Raw genomic sequence first — 13626 nt, 5'->3', positions numbered from 1 at the left:
TTGTAGTCAATGTGGAAAGACAGCGCTACAATTGAGTGGGGTAAAAAAATAAAAAATAAAATAAAATAAAATAAATGGACGGCCATTTTCAGTCCCTGGTAACACTTCAGACAAGTGGCTACCACATCTGCCTCAGAAGGCTGAGGTTCTGGGTTCAAATATCAGCTCCAGCCTTTCTGTGTGAGGTTTTCATGTTCACCCCTGTGCTTGCTTGCGTGGATTTTCTCTAGGTACTCTAAATTCCACCCATCCGTCCATTTTCTGTACCGCTTATCCTCAGAAGCGTCGCGGGCGTGCTGGAGCCTACCCCAGCTATCTTCGGGCGAGAGACAGGGTACACCCTGAACTGGTTGCCAGCCAATCGCAGGGCACATATAAACAAATAACCATTCGCGCACACATTCACACCTAAAGGCAATTCAGAGTTTCCAATCAACCTACCGTGCATGTTTTTGGGATGTGGGAGGAAACCGGAGTGCCCGGAGAAAACCCACCCAGGCACGGGGAGAACTTGCAAACTCCACACTGGCGGGGCCGGGATTTGAACCCCGGTCCTAAGAACTGTGAGGCAGATGTGCTAATCAGTCTCCATCGTGCCGCCCAAATTCCACCCATATTCTATAAATATGACGTTAGGTTAATTGAAAAATCGAAATTGTCCATACTTTTGAATGCAAGTGCAATTGGTTGTTGGTCTATATGTGCCGTGTGACTGGCCGGTGACCAGTGTAGGCTGTACCTTGCCTTTCTCCCAGGATTGTACTTGAAAGTAAGCTTCAACCCAGCATCCTTTTCCCTGGACTTGCAAATATTTGTGTTGCATGCAGAAATAAAAAAAGGAAAACAACAATGATGTTTATTTTAGATGTTAAAAGGGTTTTGTGGCTCCCGTGTTTTCTCCATGCTGTGAATATGCCAGTCTACTGCAATATACTCGTTCAGGTCGAGTTATTTACAAATATGTACATATTTTACAGACGTGTAATGTACATAATGCCACACAGTTATGTGTGGCATTATGTAATGGTGTAATGTCAATTTGGCTGTAAAAATGTCAGTGCCAATAAAGACACACTGACCATCTTAGATGGATGACTTTTTACCCTCGTGGGCCGAAAGATGAAAAATGAGTGCTAGTTTAGGTGGTGTATGAAGCATTGCTTTGATTAACTGTGGTAGAAATGCTAAAAAGAAATTGTTTTTAAAAAGTGTCTGTAAGCCAGTTTTAATGGGAAAGCACATCTATACCTCAATTGCCCTCTCACTGTAGAGGTCAAAAGTCACCCGCATAAGAGATTCTATTGGGGAAGTTGAGGTAGCAGAAAGAAAAGCCTAAAAAAATGGGTCAGTAGTGGCACATAGCCGTGCATGCGTTTATTGCTGCTGCATCGTTAGGCAGAACACAACTTGGTGTAATTAAAAGGACCATTATATAAAAGCATATAAAGTGAGGTGGATGAAGAGTACTTCATTTATCTTTTGTAAATCTTTGGGACCTGCACCTTTTACTAATTGCATAAGGATACCATTGATCACATCATCTTGGGTTTGCAAATACTCAAAAGCTAGTCTTAAAACTGTAGAAAAATGTATCAATGAAATCTGCTGCACAATGGAAATCAAGATTTGTGACGTTTTCTCAATCAGATACAGCATAGTGTACTAAACTACTAAGTCACTCTCAATTGAAAACTATGCTTCTGAAGTTTATATTTCTATCCCCCCAAAAATTGGAGATGAAGTGGTGCCTTGAGATACAAGTTGAATTTGTCGTAACGACATGCCCAATTCCAATGAGGTTCGGATGTTGTGTAAAACAAGGAAGACCATGATTTGCAAATCCTTTTCAACCTATATTCAATTGAATACAGTACAAAGACAAGGTATTTAATGTTCAAACTGATAAACCTTTTTTTCTTTTGTGCAAATATTCACTCATTTTGAATGCGATGCCTGCAACACAGTCCAAAAATGCTGGGACAGGGGTATGTTACAGCAGCTTTCCTTTTAACAACACTCGGTACGCGTTTGCGACCTGAGGAGACAACTTGTTAAAGATTTGTAGTTGGAATTATTTCCCATTCTTGCTTGATCTACAACTTCAGTTGCTGAACAGTCTGAGGTCTCTGTTGTCATATTTTCTGCTTCATAATGCGCCACACTGTTTCAATGGGAGACAGGTCTGGACTGCTGGCAGGCCAGTCTAGTACTCACACGAGTGACGATATTAATAGCCAAACTAATTTTACCATCAGATATCTCTGGATTTAATAATCTATCCAAGCCCCTCATATGAACGTTGGAAATGAATGAGAAGACTTGATTCTGTTGCAACTCTGCAGGGTCAAGTAATTCCATCACTCATGGGCGTTGAGGTGACCAATGTGTTTGTCACTCTGCTCTAGGTTCATGAACCACGTGAAACACCACCTGGAGCTGGAGAAGCAGAACAATGAGAGCTTAGAGAGCCACACAACTTGCCAGCATTGCTACCGCATGTACATGACTCCATTCCAGCTGCAGTGCCACATTGAGAGCGCTCACAGCCCCATCGAATCCTCCAGTATGTCACATCAAGACCTCATCAGCTCACGTTCCAGTTCTGTGCATCTCCTTGAGTGACCATTTGTACTTTTATTTCCTACTTTTAGCGAATTGCAAGATATGTGAGCTAGCGTTTGAGTCAGAGCAAGTGCTCCTGGAGCACATGAAAGACAACCATAAGCCCGGGGAGATGCCCTACGTCTGTCAGGTCTGCTGCTTGTGAACATGTCACAAACCATATACACATTATGATCCAGATTAACTCATGTCATTCTCCCCCACACAGGTCTGCAATTATAGATCCTCCTTTTTCTCAGACGTAGAGACACATTTCCGAAGTGTCCATGTAAACACGAAAGACCTGCTGTGTCCTTTTTGTCTCAGGATTCTGAGAAATAGTCAAAGGTACATGCAACACTTCATGAAACATCAGGTAAGACGCTAGCTTCAAACGATCCTTTTAATAAAGCAACACAGCATTTCAGAAAGTGACCTACTAAACTAGTTGAGGCGCAGTGTTTCCCAACCTTTGTTGAACCAAGGGATATATTTTACATTTGAATAATCTCACTGCACACCACCGAAGAAGGCATGTGTACAGTAGGGCTGCCAAGATTAGTCGACGAGTCACGATTGATTTTCAACGTTTAATTAAATAATCAACGTCACCGTTTATTTTATTTTTTTTATGTTTTGTTTTCCTCTGCTTGCTGCTGCCTGCTTTCTGGCTGTGATTCACATGCACAATAGTGGTAATCCGGGTAAGACTGTGACGTAGCCGGAAGAACTGCGGCTAACTGGTGTTAGCAATGGAGTCCGAAAGTTTGAGTTTTACACCAAAAATACCAAAGACGTTTGCGATACAAAACCTGCGAGACAGAACTTGCCTTGCCCATGATCCATGATCATCTAACAAGGACGCACGTAACTCAGGGTTATTTTGTCACTTTGTGACCTTTAAGAGTTAGGAAATTAAAAAAAAAAAAAAATCTTAATTTTCACCCAATATCTGAAAATTACTTGAACAGCCCCGATTTCCGATTGGGCAGGGACAACTTTCTCACTAAAATTATAATCTTGTTTCAATTTACAGATTTACTTGCGCAGTGTGAAATGTGTGTTGACCACAAAGCTATTAATATTCATAATAAATGAGAAATTTTCGGACCAGTTCAGTGAACTTATTGGGATAATTTCCTGTGGCTCACCTGAAGAGCTCTCACTAACAGATGAGCTACTTACCAATTGGACTAGAGTTCGTTTTAACAAGCGTGTAAAAGAACAGTTGCTGACGTCAGAGGCTGTTTTATATTCCTTGAACGCTGGCAGCTAGCTCCATTCCAAAAATCCACCATCCACACACAGATGTAATTGTGAATATTACTCCGCGGCGGACTAATATGCGAGCGCATTGGCCTGGGGTTCCGCCTGTGCGCTCAGGACATGCTTTGGATAAGTCACAGGAGTTGATGAGACCTGAAATAAACGCTTCTGCTACTTCTGCTGTTAAGAAGTAACGGTACTTTTACTCCGTTACAATGATCTAAATGTTGCTCACTACTTTTATTTATCAATTATTGCTTATTTGTCAAATATTTTGTGCGCGAGACTTCGACTTCCGCTTTGGACGCTGTGTGCACTCGGGACGTTTAAGTCTAGTTCACCAATCAAACGACACAAGAAAGTCACATGACCTCTTGGGCTTCTTGGGCATAGGTATTAGCATGAGATAAGCCAGCCCGGATGATCGTCGTGCCTACGTGACAACCATGTTGGGAAGGTCGTTGTTACCATGAAGGCAACGGTGCGCTACTCTTGTTTACATTTAGACGAACAAAAAATACAGCTTTCATGTATTGTAGTATTTGTTTAAGGGCAATGTTCCTCAATGTACAATTGCAAGGAATTTAGGGATTTCATCATCTACGGTCCATAATATCATCAAAAGGTTCAGAGAATCTGGAGAAATCACCGCATGGAAGCGGCAAGGCCGAAAACCAACATTGAATGCCCGTGACCTTCGATCCCTCAGGCGGCACTGCATCAAAAACCGACATCAATGTGTAAAGGATATCAGCACATGGGCTCAGGAACACTTCAGAAAACCAATATCAGTAAATACAGTTCGGCGCTACATCCGGAAGTGCAACTTGAAACTCTACTATGCAAAGCCAAAGCCATTTATCAACAACACCCAGAAACACCGCCGGCTTCTCTGGACCCGAGCTCATCTAAGATGGACCGATGCAAAGTGGAAAAGTGTTCTGTGGTCCGACGAGTCCACATTTCAAATTGTGGACGTCGTGTCCTCTGGGCCAAAGAAGAAAAGAACCATCCGGACTGTTATGGACGCAAAGTTCAAAAGCCAGCATCTGTGATGGCATGGGGCTGTGTTAGTGCCAAAGGTTTGGGTAACTTACACTTCTGTGAAGGCACCATTAATGCTGAAAGGTACATACAGGTTTTGGAGAAACATATGGTACCATCCAAGCAACGTCTTTTACAGGGACGCCCCTGCTTATTTCAGCAAGACAATGCCAAACCACATTCTGCACGTGTTACGACAGCGTGGCTTCGTAGTAAAAGAGTGCGGGTACTCGACTGGCCTGCCTGCAGTCCAGACCTGTCTCCCATTGAAAATGTGTGGCGCATTATGAAGCGTAAAATACGGCAACGGAGACCCCGGACTGTTGAACAGCTGAAGCTGTACATCGAGCAAGAATGGGAAAGAATTCCACCTACAAAGCTTCAACAATTAGTGTCCGCAGTTCCCAAACGTTTATTGAATGTTGTTCAAAGAAAAGGTGATGTAACACAGCGGTAAACATGACCCTGTCCCAGCTTTTTTGCAACATGTTGCAGCCATAAAATTCTAAGTTCATGATTATTTGCTAAAAACAGTAACGTTTATCAGTTTGAACATTAAATCGCTTGTCTTTGTAGTATATTCAATTAAATATAGGTTGATCATGATTTGCAAATCATTGTATTCTGTTTATATTTGTTTCACACAACGTCCCAACTTCATTGGAATTGGGGTTGTAGTTGAAAAAGGCAGACCTCTTGAATCAAACAATAAAACAAAACAGACAAAATACTTGAATAAAAAGGCGGAATTCACTTGAATTACAGGTAGGCTATACCCATTTTAAACAAGCTAAACTGGTGATACTGGTGAAATTTCAGAAATCAAACTCTGAAATATAAAGGCAGAATTCACTTGAATTACAGTATTTATGCTTTTTAAACAAGTTACACTTGTGACGGTCATTAACAGCACTTGTGATGTCCTCAACTCCTGCTGAAGTTTTCTTTGAAAGCACTCCACTAGTTTGTCTTAAGTGTTTTTCGCTAACCTGTTGTGCAGTACATTATGCATGAAATAAGATGCTTCATAAAAGAGGGGAAAAAAATGCAACCGCAATACTTTTGACACTGTAGTGGTGTCAGTTTTAAAGCTTTTAAACAAACATATCAGTATATACCAACAGTTTAGAGACATAACAAAGGGCAAACCGTGAAGGGTAATCCCCCAGCCTCCTTCACGTTCTATTTCATTGAATCCAACAGAGCATAAAAGAGCTAGCTGGCCGATTGTCTTCTACTTTCATTCCTCTCAAATCATTGGAGAAACATGTCAATATAGGCAGCAACCCGAATTAAATGTACACGTTCATGTGGAGTGGCTGTCGGAAGCTGACACTGGTCATGCGTAGACGCCATGAGATGTAACTTGACCATGTGATTGTGTGTACGAGAGAGACTGGCACACTGCAGTGGCTGCTTATTGAAACACTGCATTCTGCTGGGTGATTAGTTTTCGTTTTTACCGCCATGAGATGTAACTTCATGTTAACTTTAGCTTGATACCCATGGCTGCTAGCAAAACAATCTATCTGAACACAACAGTGACCCATTAGGACACCACCGTAAAACTTACTTTAGGATGAGGTTGTGACGTCGATTGGCTCTGGGGCAATTCTTCATTTCCTAATAAATGTGCATTACAACAACTCTTTGTGGTACATAGCGGCAACTACTGTACAGGAGAGAATTAGGAGTCAAAAGACGTCACTGATTTCAAAATGCAAACGGCTCCTTTCGACAAGACGTGCAATGCCGTGACATGTCAATGATCTGGGGGGGGGGGGGGGGTCTAGTCAGATTTTCAGGGGGTTCCAGTGCTACCCCGGCCTCCCGTCTGGCTCCACCCCTGGGTGGCATGTGAGAATGAAAGTCTACACCTTTCTCATAACCTCTAGGGGGTGGTGGTATTTTGAAATGAAAGTGTACAGCTTTTTCATAACCTCTAGATGGCGGCATACATTTATAAAATGGGGGGGGGGGGGGGGAATTCATGTTCCCCTATACCCATGTATAATGTGCACTATTGACTTTGGACAATTTTTGGGGGGAGGAAATGCGCATTATACATGAGAAACTACGGTATTTACTATTTTCCTGGAGGATGCATTTGGGCTTAGCCTTTGAAGTTGGTAATAGTGAAAAATGAAGTGAAACAGACAATGATTTAAGTAAATTCTTTTCCAGAATAAGAGTGCTTAAAGAGGAAGATGCTATTCATGTGGCACAGCTTGAAGCAGGCATCAGGTGCAGGTGGAGATGGGCCTGGCTCAAGTTGGAGGCCAGGACAAAAAAAAGCAAAGAAATGAGGCAAATTTAATTTTAATCTTAAATTTGTACAGCAACATGTACTTGAGCGCTCTAAATAAATGTTTTTCTGCATGAAGAAAATTTGTTTTGCCTTATTATATTCTTTAGCGAGATTGCTTAATTTGTTAAAATCCAAAAACGATTTCTGTGGGGTCCCGGGGAATCCCCCCATATCCCACCTACAATGTTTTTTGTCACCTTTTTCATGCCTTTGGTGTTTGCGTGTCTGTATTATATACGGTAACTTAATAAAACGTTTTGGAAGAAACTCGACCAACACTATGCAGTGTTTTACATCACGTACAATCTGTTTTGTGTTTCAGAAAAAAGGCATCCATCGCTGTGGGAAATGTCGACTGAATTTCCTCACCTTCAAAGACAGAATTGACCACAGGACTCAAGTCCACAAGACTTTCAGAAAGCCTTCAGTTCTGGAGGGCCTGCCTGCGGGGACAAAGGTGTGACTCATGTCGTCCCCAATGCTTCCTTGTCTTATGAAGTGCCACGCTCACATTCATGTACTCTTCCACTTCTCCAGGTTACCATTCGAGCCTCGCTCAGTGGCAAGATGGTCGCCACTTCGGGTTCGGTGGATCGATCTGCTATAATTTTCACTCCTGAAACGCTAAGCAACAGTGCAACCACCGGTTGGGCCAAATCCAAAAGAAACACCTCTGAAGCAGGAAAGGCCAAGATAACTCCGAAGAAGAAAGGCCATTCTACTACCAATTGCAACCTGTCACTCAAAAGCATAAGGTTTGTTACCTCAAATATTCGCTTAGCCAGACTCATAAATCCACCAACACGCAGCTGAGAACATTCAATCCCCCAGAGGCCGTTATTCAGGAATAACTGATATGGAGCTGCCGGTATTCATGACAGACTGAAAGCAGATTAATAGACATTATTGGAACCCTAAGATACACACAGTATCTCATTTTGTGTTTATTTTTTTCAGACACTCAGTAAACTGACTAAAAAGAATAGGACAGTTGAGTTTGTGAACAAATGACTGTGATTTGGAGTGATTGGACTCAGTCGTCAAAGACGACATGCTGGGTTCCGTCATATAGCACAAATTCTTAGAGATTTCTAGAAAGAATGGTAGGATAGGACAGGCTGTTCTACTCTTTGTTGACTGTGTGCCCATTTCCAAATTTCAGTGTGAATGGAGGTTGCTACACTTGCATTGAGTGCAACACCAAAATCGATGACTTCTTTTCCCACTTCCTGGTATCCTCCGTTTGTGGCGCGTGCAATTATCGGACAAGTTGCAAAGTTGCCATTGGAAACCACATGATAAGGTCAGTTGTTTTAAATCATTTTGGGAGGCCCCTTGTTTCAGCATGTGTGTGTTATTTAAAGTGTTCTTTGCCCTTCGTTCAGATTTCATAGCACGGTCAACAAGAGCAGATTTTCCAAAGCGGATCAGAGGAAACATTCGTCTGCAATGAAGTAGGTTTCTTGAGTTGAGTTGATGCTGTTTATTGCTTTCTTATGACCTCATTCATTGCCATGGACGTTTATTGTTGTCAACTGGAATCCAACCTTTTACTGCCACCGACAATATATACAGGTCAAGTACAGTTTTCAACAGGTAGGTGTTGAAGAACTTGTCGGTGAAATTCAGGTTTCTAAACCACTGTAATGACTAATCGTGACCATACAGAAATACTAACAGGTTGGGAGTATGACATGTTTTTAAGCACCTCACACTTGAACACAGTATGTGTATATATGGTATAAACAGAATATGTGTTGCGGTAGTTATTAAAAAATCTGTGTTGTGATTTTGAAAAGAGATGACACAGTTCTTTGCGTGAGAAAGTTATAGTAAGCATGTCAATAACATTATTTGTTAGTCATTTCATTACAGTAAGTTAGCGGCCATTATTTCTGTCATGTTGTAATGTTGATTTGACCCAACCTAAAATGCTAGAGAATCATTTTGAAGCTACTCAGTATACAGTACATAAGTATATAAAATTAATGAACAACTCATGTAAACACATTGCTCCATCTTGTGATCAGATCGATGATTGGTTATCGTTTTTTAAGACTTGCTGATCAGCGAGCGGGCCCCCAAAAATCCTGATCGTGTAAAGCCCATCTATTTTTAGACTTCATCGTCGACTTGGGCATACGGCGCCATTGCACCAATCCAGTGTGATCACTCGTGTCATTTGACTTCAATTCGCCAATCAGACCGGACAAGGAAGTCACATGGCTTCACATAAAGCCTTTGCGGGCCAATCAAAATGACAATTTTTTTCTTGGGGGGGGGTGGAGACAAAACACACACACAAACTATCAATAAGTCTGTTCAGCAAACATCTTCGTCTGTCAGTCGTAAAAGTGAATTAAGCAAATAATGTTTCTGTAGGACCCAATACATGTGTTGTTGGTTTCTGGACACTTAATTTAAATCATGGCAGGTGTGTGTGGACTCCCAAATATATCCACCCATCCATTTTCCGTACCGCTTTATCCTCACAAGGGTTGCGGGCGTGCTGGAGCCTATCCCAGCCATCTTCGGGCGAGTGGCGGGGTACACTCTGAACTGGTCGCCAGCCAATCGCAGCTCCCAAATATATTTAATTTTAATTTTATTTGACGTTAATGCTCTTTTTTATATCAGAAGTTACTCACCAGCTACTATAAATATTTGGAGGACTACTTTTTAATTTTCCTTGACATATTATTCTGAAGTCACCGCTGATGATGTTTCAAGTCTGATAAATTGACACGTTTGCTGTAGATTAACGCTGGTGTGTCTCAACTGTGACCTCCTGGTGGATGCGTCGGGTGGTGACGTGATGAGCAAACATATAAATGACAGACCAAATCACGTATGCAAAGTCATTGAGGAGAAAGGTATGAGTTTTGAAGCCCATGACGTCCCGTTTTGTGTTGTTGCACGTCTCTTAAATTTGTACTCTGTTTTCAACCCAACAGGTGTCAAAGCCGAAACTGGAGTGTGAGTAGAAAACATGACATACATACAATATTAAAATAGAGCATTCGCTTTACACCAAAACCTTAAAGAGTAAAGGCCATCCACTAATCTGAAGTTGCTTTTGAATTTAGGGATACCCCAAAACATCGCATTACATTTTAATTGCACTGTTAAATTTAAATCTGAATATTGAATACAATTATCCGGTCTTCTGAATCCAGCCAGGACCAGAGTGATGCTTTACGAATGAAAAGGAAGGAACTACTCCCCAAGCTGAAGGAGGCACGGGAAAGGGGAGAAATGGCGATCCTGAGACACGACAAACTGATATTCCTAACGCCTGCAACAGCACACCAAAACAACACAGAAACATCTGTTGACTCTTCCAAGGTATGCTCGATGTTATTTCATTCGCTATGGAGTCTAGTCATAATGCAGTACATACGGTTAATCTGCCGAAGAAAGGTTGCATGATTTACATAATCTAGTTGAATCAACAATGTTAATTTGTTAGCTATATCAGAATCTCATCTGTATCAGCTTTTCTGTGACTCAGAAGTTGCAATCAAGGTTCAATTTGTTCAGAAGGGATGGAGACAAGTATTGGGAGAAATACTCATCAACTTCAGGATCATATTCCAGCAAAAAACGGCTGCGATTTAAGTTCTTTAGTTATAGATACATCTATCACGCTTGAAACCTATATTAGTGAGCTGCTGTTATAGGCCACCTGGTGCCAATGTAAAGTATCTAGATGACATCTGTGAAATGTTGGATAAGACGTGATCGGGACTAGGGTTGGGAACGATAACCCGATGCGACCGGATGTCCTTCCTTAAAGGCGAGAGATACGACTATATCGGTACCAGACTCCATTATCGATACAAAATCCGCCAGGAATCCTTAGCTACATCGGTTGTAGGGCTGTGGACCGGTTAGTGCGAGGCTAGGAAAAAAACAAGCGCCAGAGGTCTCGTGCTGTGCTCCGCAGGTAACGTTACGCTTACAACCAAACACAACAGTGTTGGATACTAGCGACGCTACTAATTTAACTAAATTTCTCCGTAGCGTCATTATTTCAACATCAGATAGCTTTTCAGTAGTTAAGCTACTTTCGTGGTAGGAAAGTAGCATTCCCCCAGGAGTTGTAAACATTGAATGTAACGTCACGTTACCTACCTTATCTCAAGTCCCCCGTCAACACCGGGGCCGGCGGCGAAATGTGCGGCGCAGATTGGAAAACAATATGGCAAATGTAGGTACATCTCGGCAATTTCCTTGGGCTGTAACTCAGGAAAGGAATGCTTCCGAGAGGACACACGGCCAGGTATGTCCCAAAACTGACGCAACCATCGCCAGTTGAACTAAGCTAGTCAGTCAGCAAGCAGACAAAAAAAAAACCCAAAGAAAACAAAGAGCAGTGCGTGTGTGCAGTGGTGGTACTAGCTTGAAGGGCACGGTGTGCGAGACCCACCCCATGTCTCTTTAAATATTGTTTGTGGAGAGAAAATCTTCCAAATTAAATATATTGTTGTGGTCTATTTAAATATTTGTTTGAAATAAAAGTATATATAATATTTATTTTGTACAGTGTCATAAGGCAACAATGCTCAGGGTTAAGTGGTCTTATACTCTACATGTTTGAAAAAAGGGTTAGACAAATTTCATTTTATAGAATTGGGTTAAGACAAGTTAAGGTTCTTTGTGATGAGCACATGTGCAAATGTGAACTATCATATTTTTTCTGCACCGAATTGAATCAAGAATCTTATCGCTCCCATACTGAATTGAATCATATCGAATCATTCCGCCCGTAAAGATATCGTTTTTTTCCATCAAATCGCTACCTGTGTATCTCGATATGTATCGTATCGGCCTGATGCCAGAGATTCCCAACCCTAATCGGGATTATGAATTTGACTTTTTCAAATTGTAATATCGATGCATTAAATGAGAACTGCCCCACATTGAAAAGGATGAAATTGATTCTAAATACAGTGACCACGTATTGCACGTGAAATGATATACTGAGCTTGAGGAAGTTGCAGAATGGGTAGACAGGAACTTATCACTGGTAAGGAAATCAGTTGAACAAGTCAAAGGGGCATTCCTCTGGATTCGAAATGTTTAAACTGTGACTAATGTTACAGTGGCTTCAACTTTTTTTTTTTTTTTCCCCCCCCGGCTCAGTAGATTTGTTAAGAATAGTTCAGCTGAATTGAATTTCATTTAAGTTCTACATTTATTATAGTTTTTGGTATGTTTTAGTGCAATGTTAATATATAATCAACTTTGCATAATGTTACAGGCGCCCTTTAATAATATACTTTTATGTAAATATTATCCAACTTTTTAGGAATAAAACCTGTCTTGTTTTTTGTGTTTTCTATGAGACAATTTAGGCTTACTCCTACTTTATTGTATTTTAATGTTGGTCTTTATAGTGGTACTTGGAGAGTGAAGCATTATTTTTTGTTTGAACACCACTAGTCTAAACAGTGGACCCCCGCATACTTGGCGTTCGGGACCTGCGGACCTGCTTGACACCAGTATACCCGAGGTCGCAGTCCGATGATCGACTTTGTGGTTGTGTCATCGGACTTGCAGCTGCATGTCTTGGACGTTGGGAAGTCGAATCTCAGATTCAGGAATAGCAGTGTGGTTTCGTCCTGGCCGTGGAACAGTGGACCAGTTCTAGACCCTCAGTAGGGTCCTCGTGGGAGTTTTGTGGACTTGGAGAAGGCATTTGACCATGTCCCTCAGTGGGGGTGGTGCTTTGGGAGTATGGGGTACCGAACCCCCTGATACAGGCTGTTCGGTCCCTGTACGACTAATGTCGGAGTTCGGTCCGCATTGCTGGCAGTAAGTCGGACTCGTTTTCGGTGAGGGTTGGACTCCGCCAAGGTTGCCCTTTGTCACCAATTCTGTTCATGACTTTTATGGACAGAATTTCAAGGCGCAGCCGAGGCGCTAGAGGGTTCCGATTTGGTGGCCTCAGTATTGCATCTCTGCTTTTTGCAGATGATGTGTTTCTGTTGGCTTCATCAAGCCGTGATCGCCAACTCTCACTGGAGCGGTTCGCAGCCGAGTGTGAAGCGGCTGGGATGAAAATCGGCACCTCCAAATCTGAGACCATGGTCCTCAGTCGGAAAAGGGTGGCGTTCCCTCTCCAGCTCGGGGATGAGATCCCACCCCAAGTGGAGGAGTTTAAGTATCTCAGGGACGTGTTCACGAGTGAGGGAAGAATGGAACGGGAGATTGACAGGTGGATCGGTGCAGCGTCTGCATTGCTGCGGTCCGTTGTGGTAAAGAAGGAGCTAAGTCGAAAGGCGAAGCTCTCAATTTACCCGTCGAACTACGTTCCTACCCTCACCTATGGTCACGAGACCCCGGGGACGACCCAGGAAAACACTGGAGGACTATGTCTCCCGGCTGGCCACGGAATGCCCCGG

General features: G+C 42.2%; 1 protein-coding gene across 2 annotated transcripts in view; it reads left to right on the top strand.

The window, feature by feature from the left end:
• znf280d (zinc finger protein 280D) overlaps window positions 1-13626 on the top strand; it is a 31145-nt gene that overhangs the window by 13720 nt on the left and 3799 nt on the right. For both annotated transcript variants that reach the window (XM_061756680.1, XM_061756684.1), the window contains exons 9-18: window positions 2406-2563; window positions 2652-2752; window positions 2831-2977; window positions 7542-7676; window positions 7757-7974; window positions 8382-8522; window positions 8605-8673; window positions 9977-10092; window positions 10174-10195; window positions 10396-10564. In XM_061756680.1, coding sequence (XP_061612664.1) covers window positions 2406-2563; window positions 2652-2752; window positions 2831-2977; window positions 7542-7676; window positions 7757-7974; window positions 8382-8522; window positions 8605-8673; window positions 9977-10092; window positions 10174-10195; window positions 10396-10564 — 1276 coding nt within the window. The remainder of the gene's footprint in view (window positions 1-2405; window positions 2564-2651; window positions 2753-2830; window positions 2978-7541; window positions 7677-7756; window positions 7975-8381; window positions 8523-8604; window positions 8674-9976; window positions 10093-10173; window positions 10196-10395; window positions 10565-13626) is intronic.

The sequence above is a fragment of the Phyllopteryx taeniolatus genome, chromosome 2, assembly GCF_024500385.1.
Source record: "Phyllopteryx taeniolatus isolate TA_2022b chromosome 2, UOR_Ptae_1.2, whole genome shotgun sequence".
Classification (NCBI taxonomy): Eukaryota; Metazoa; Chordata; class Actinopteri; order Syngnathiformes; family Syngnathidae; genus Phyllopteryx; species Phyllopteryx taeniolatus.
The sequence above is the reverse complement of the archived record's forward strand: the minus strand, read 5'-3'. Positions and strand labels throughout refer to the sequence as shown.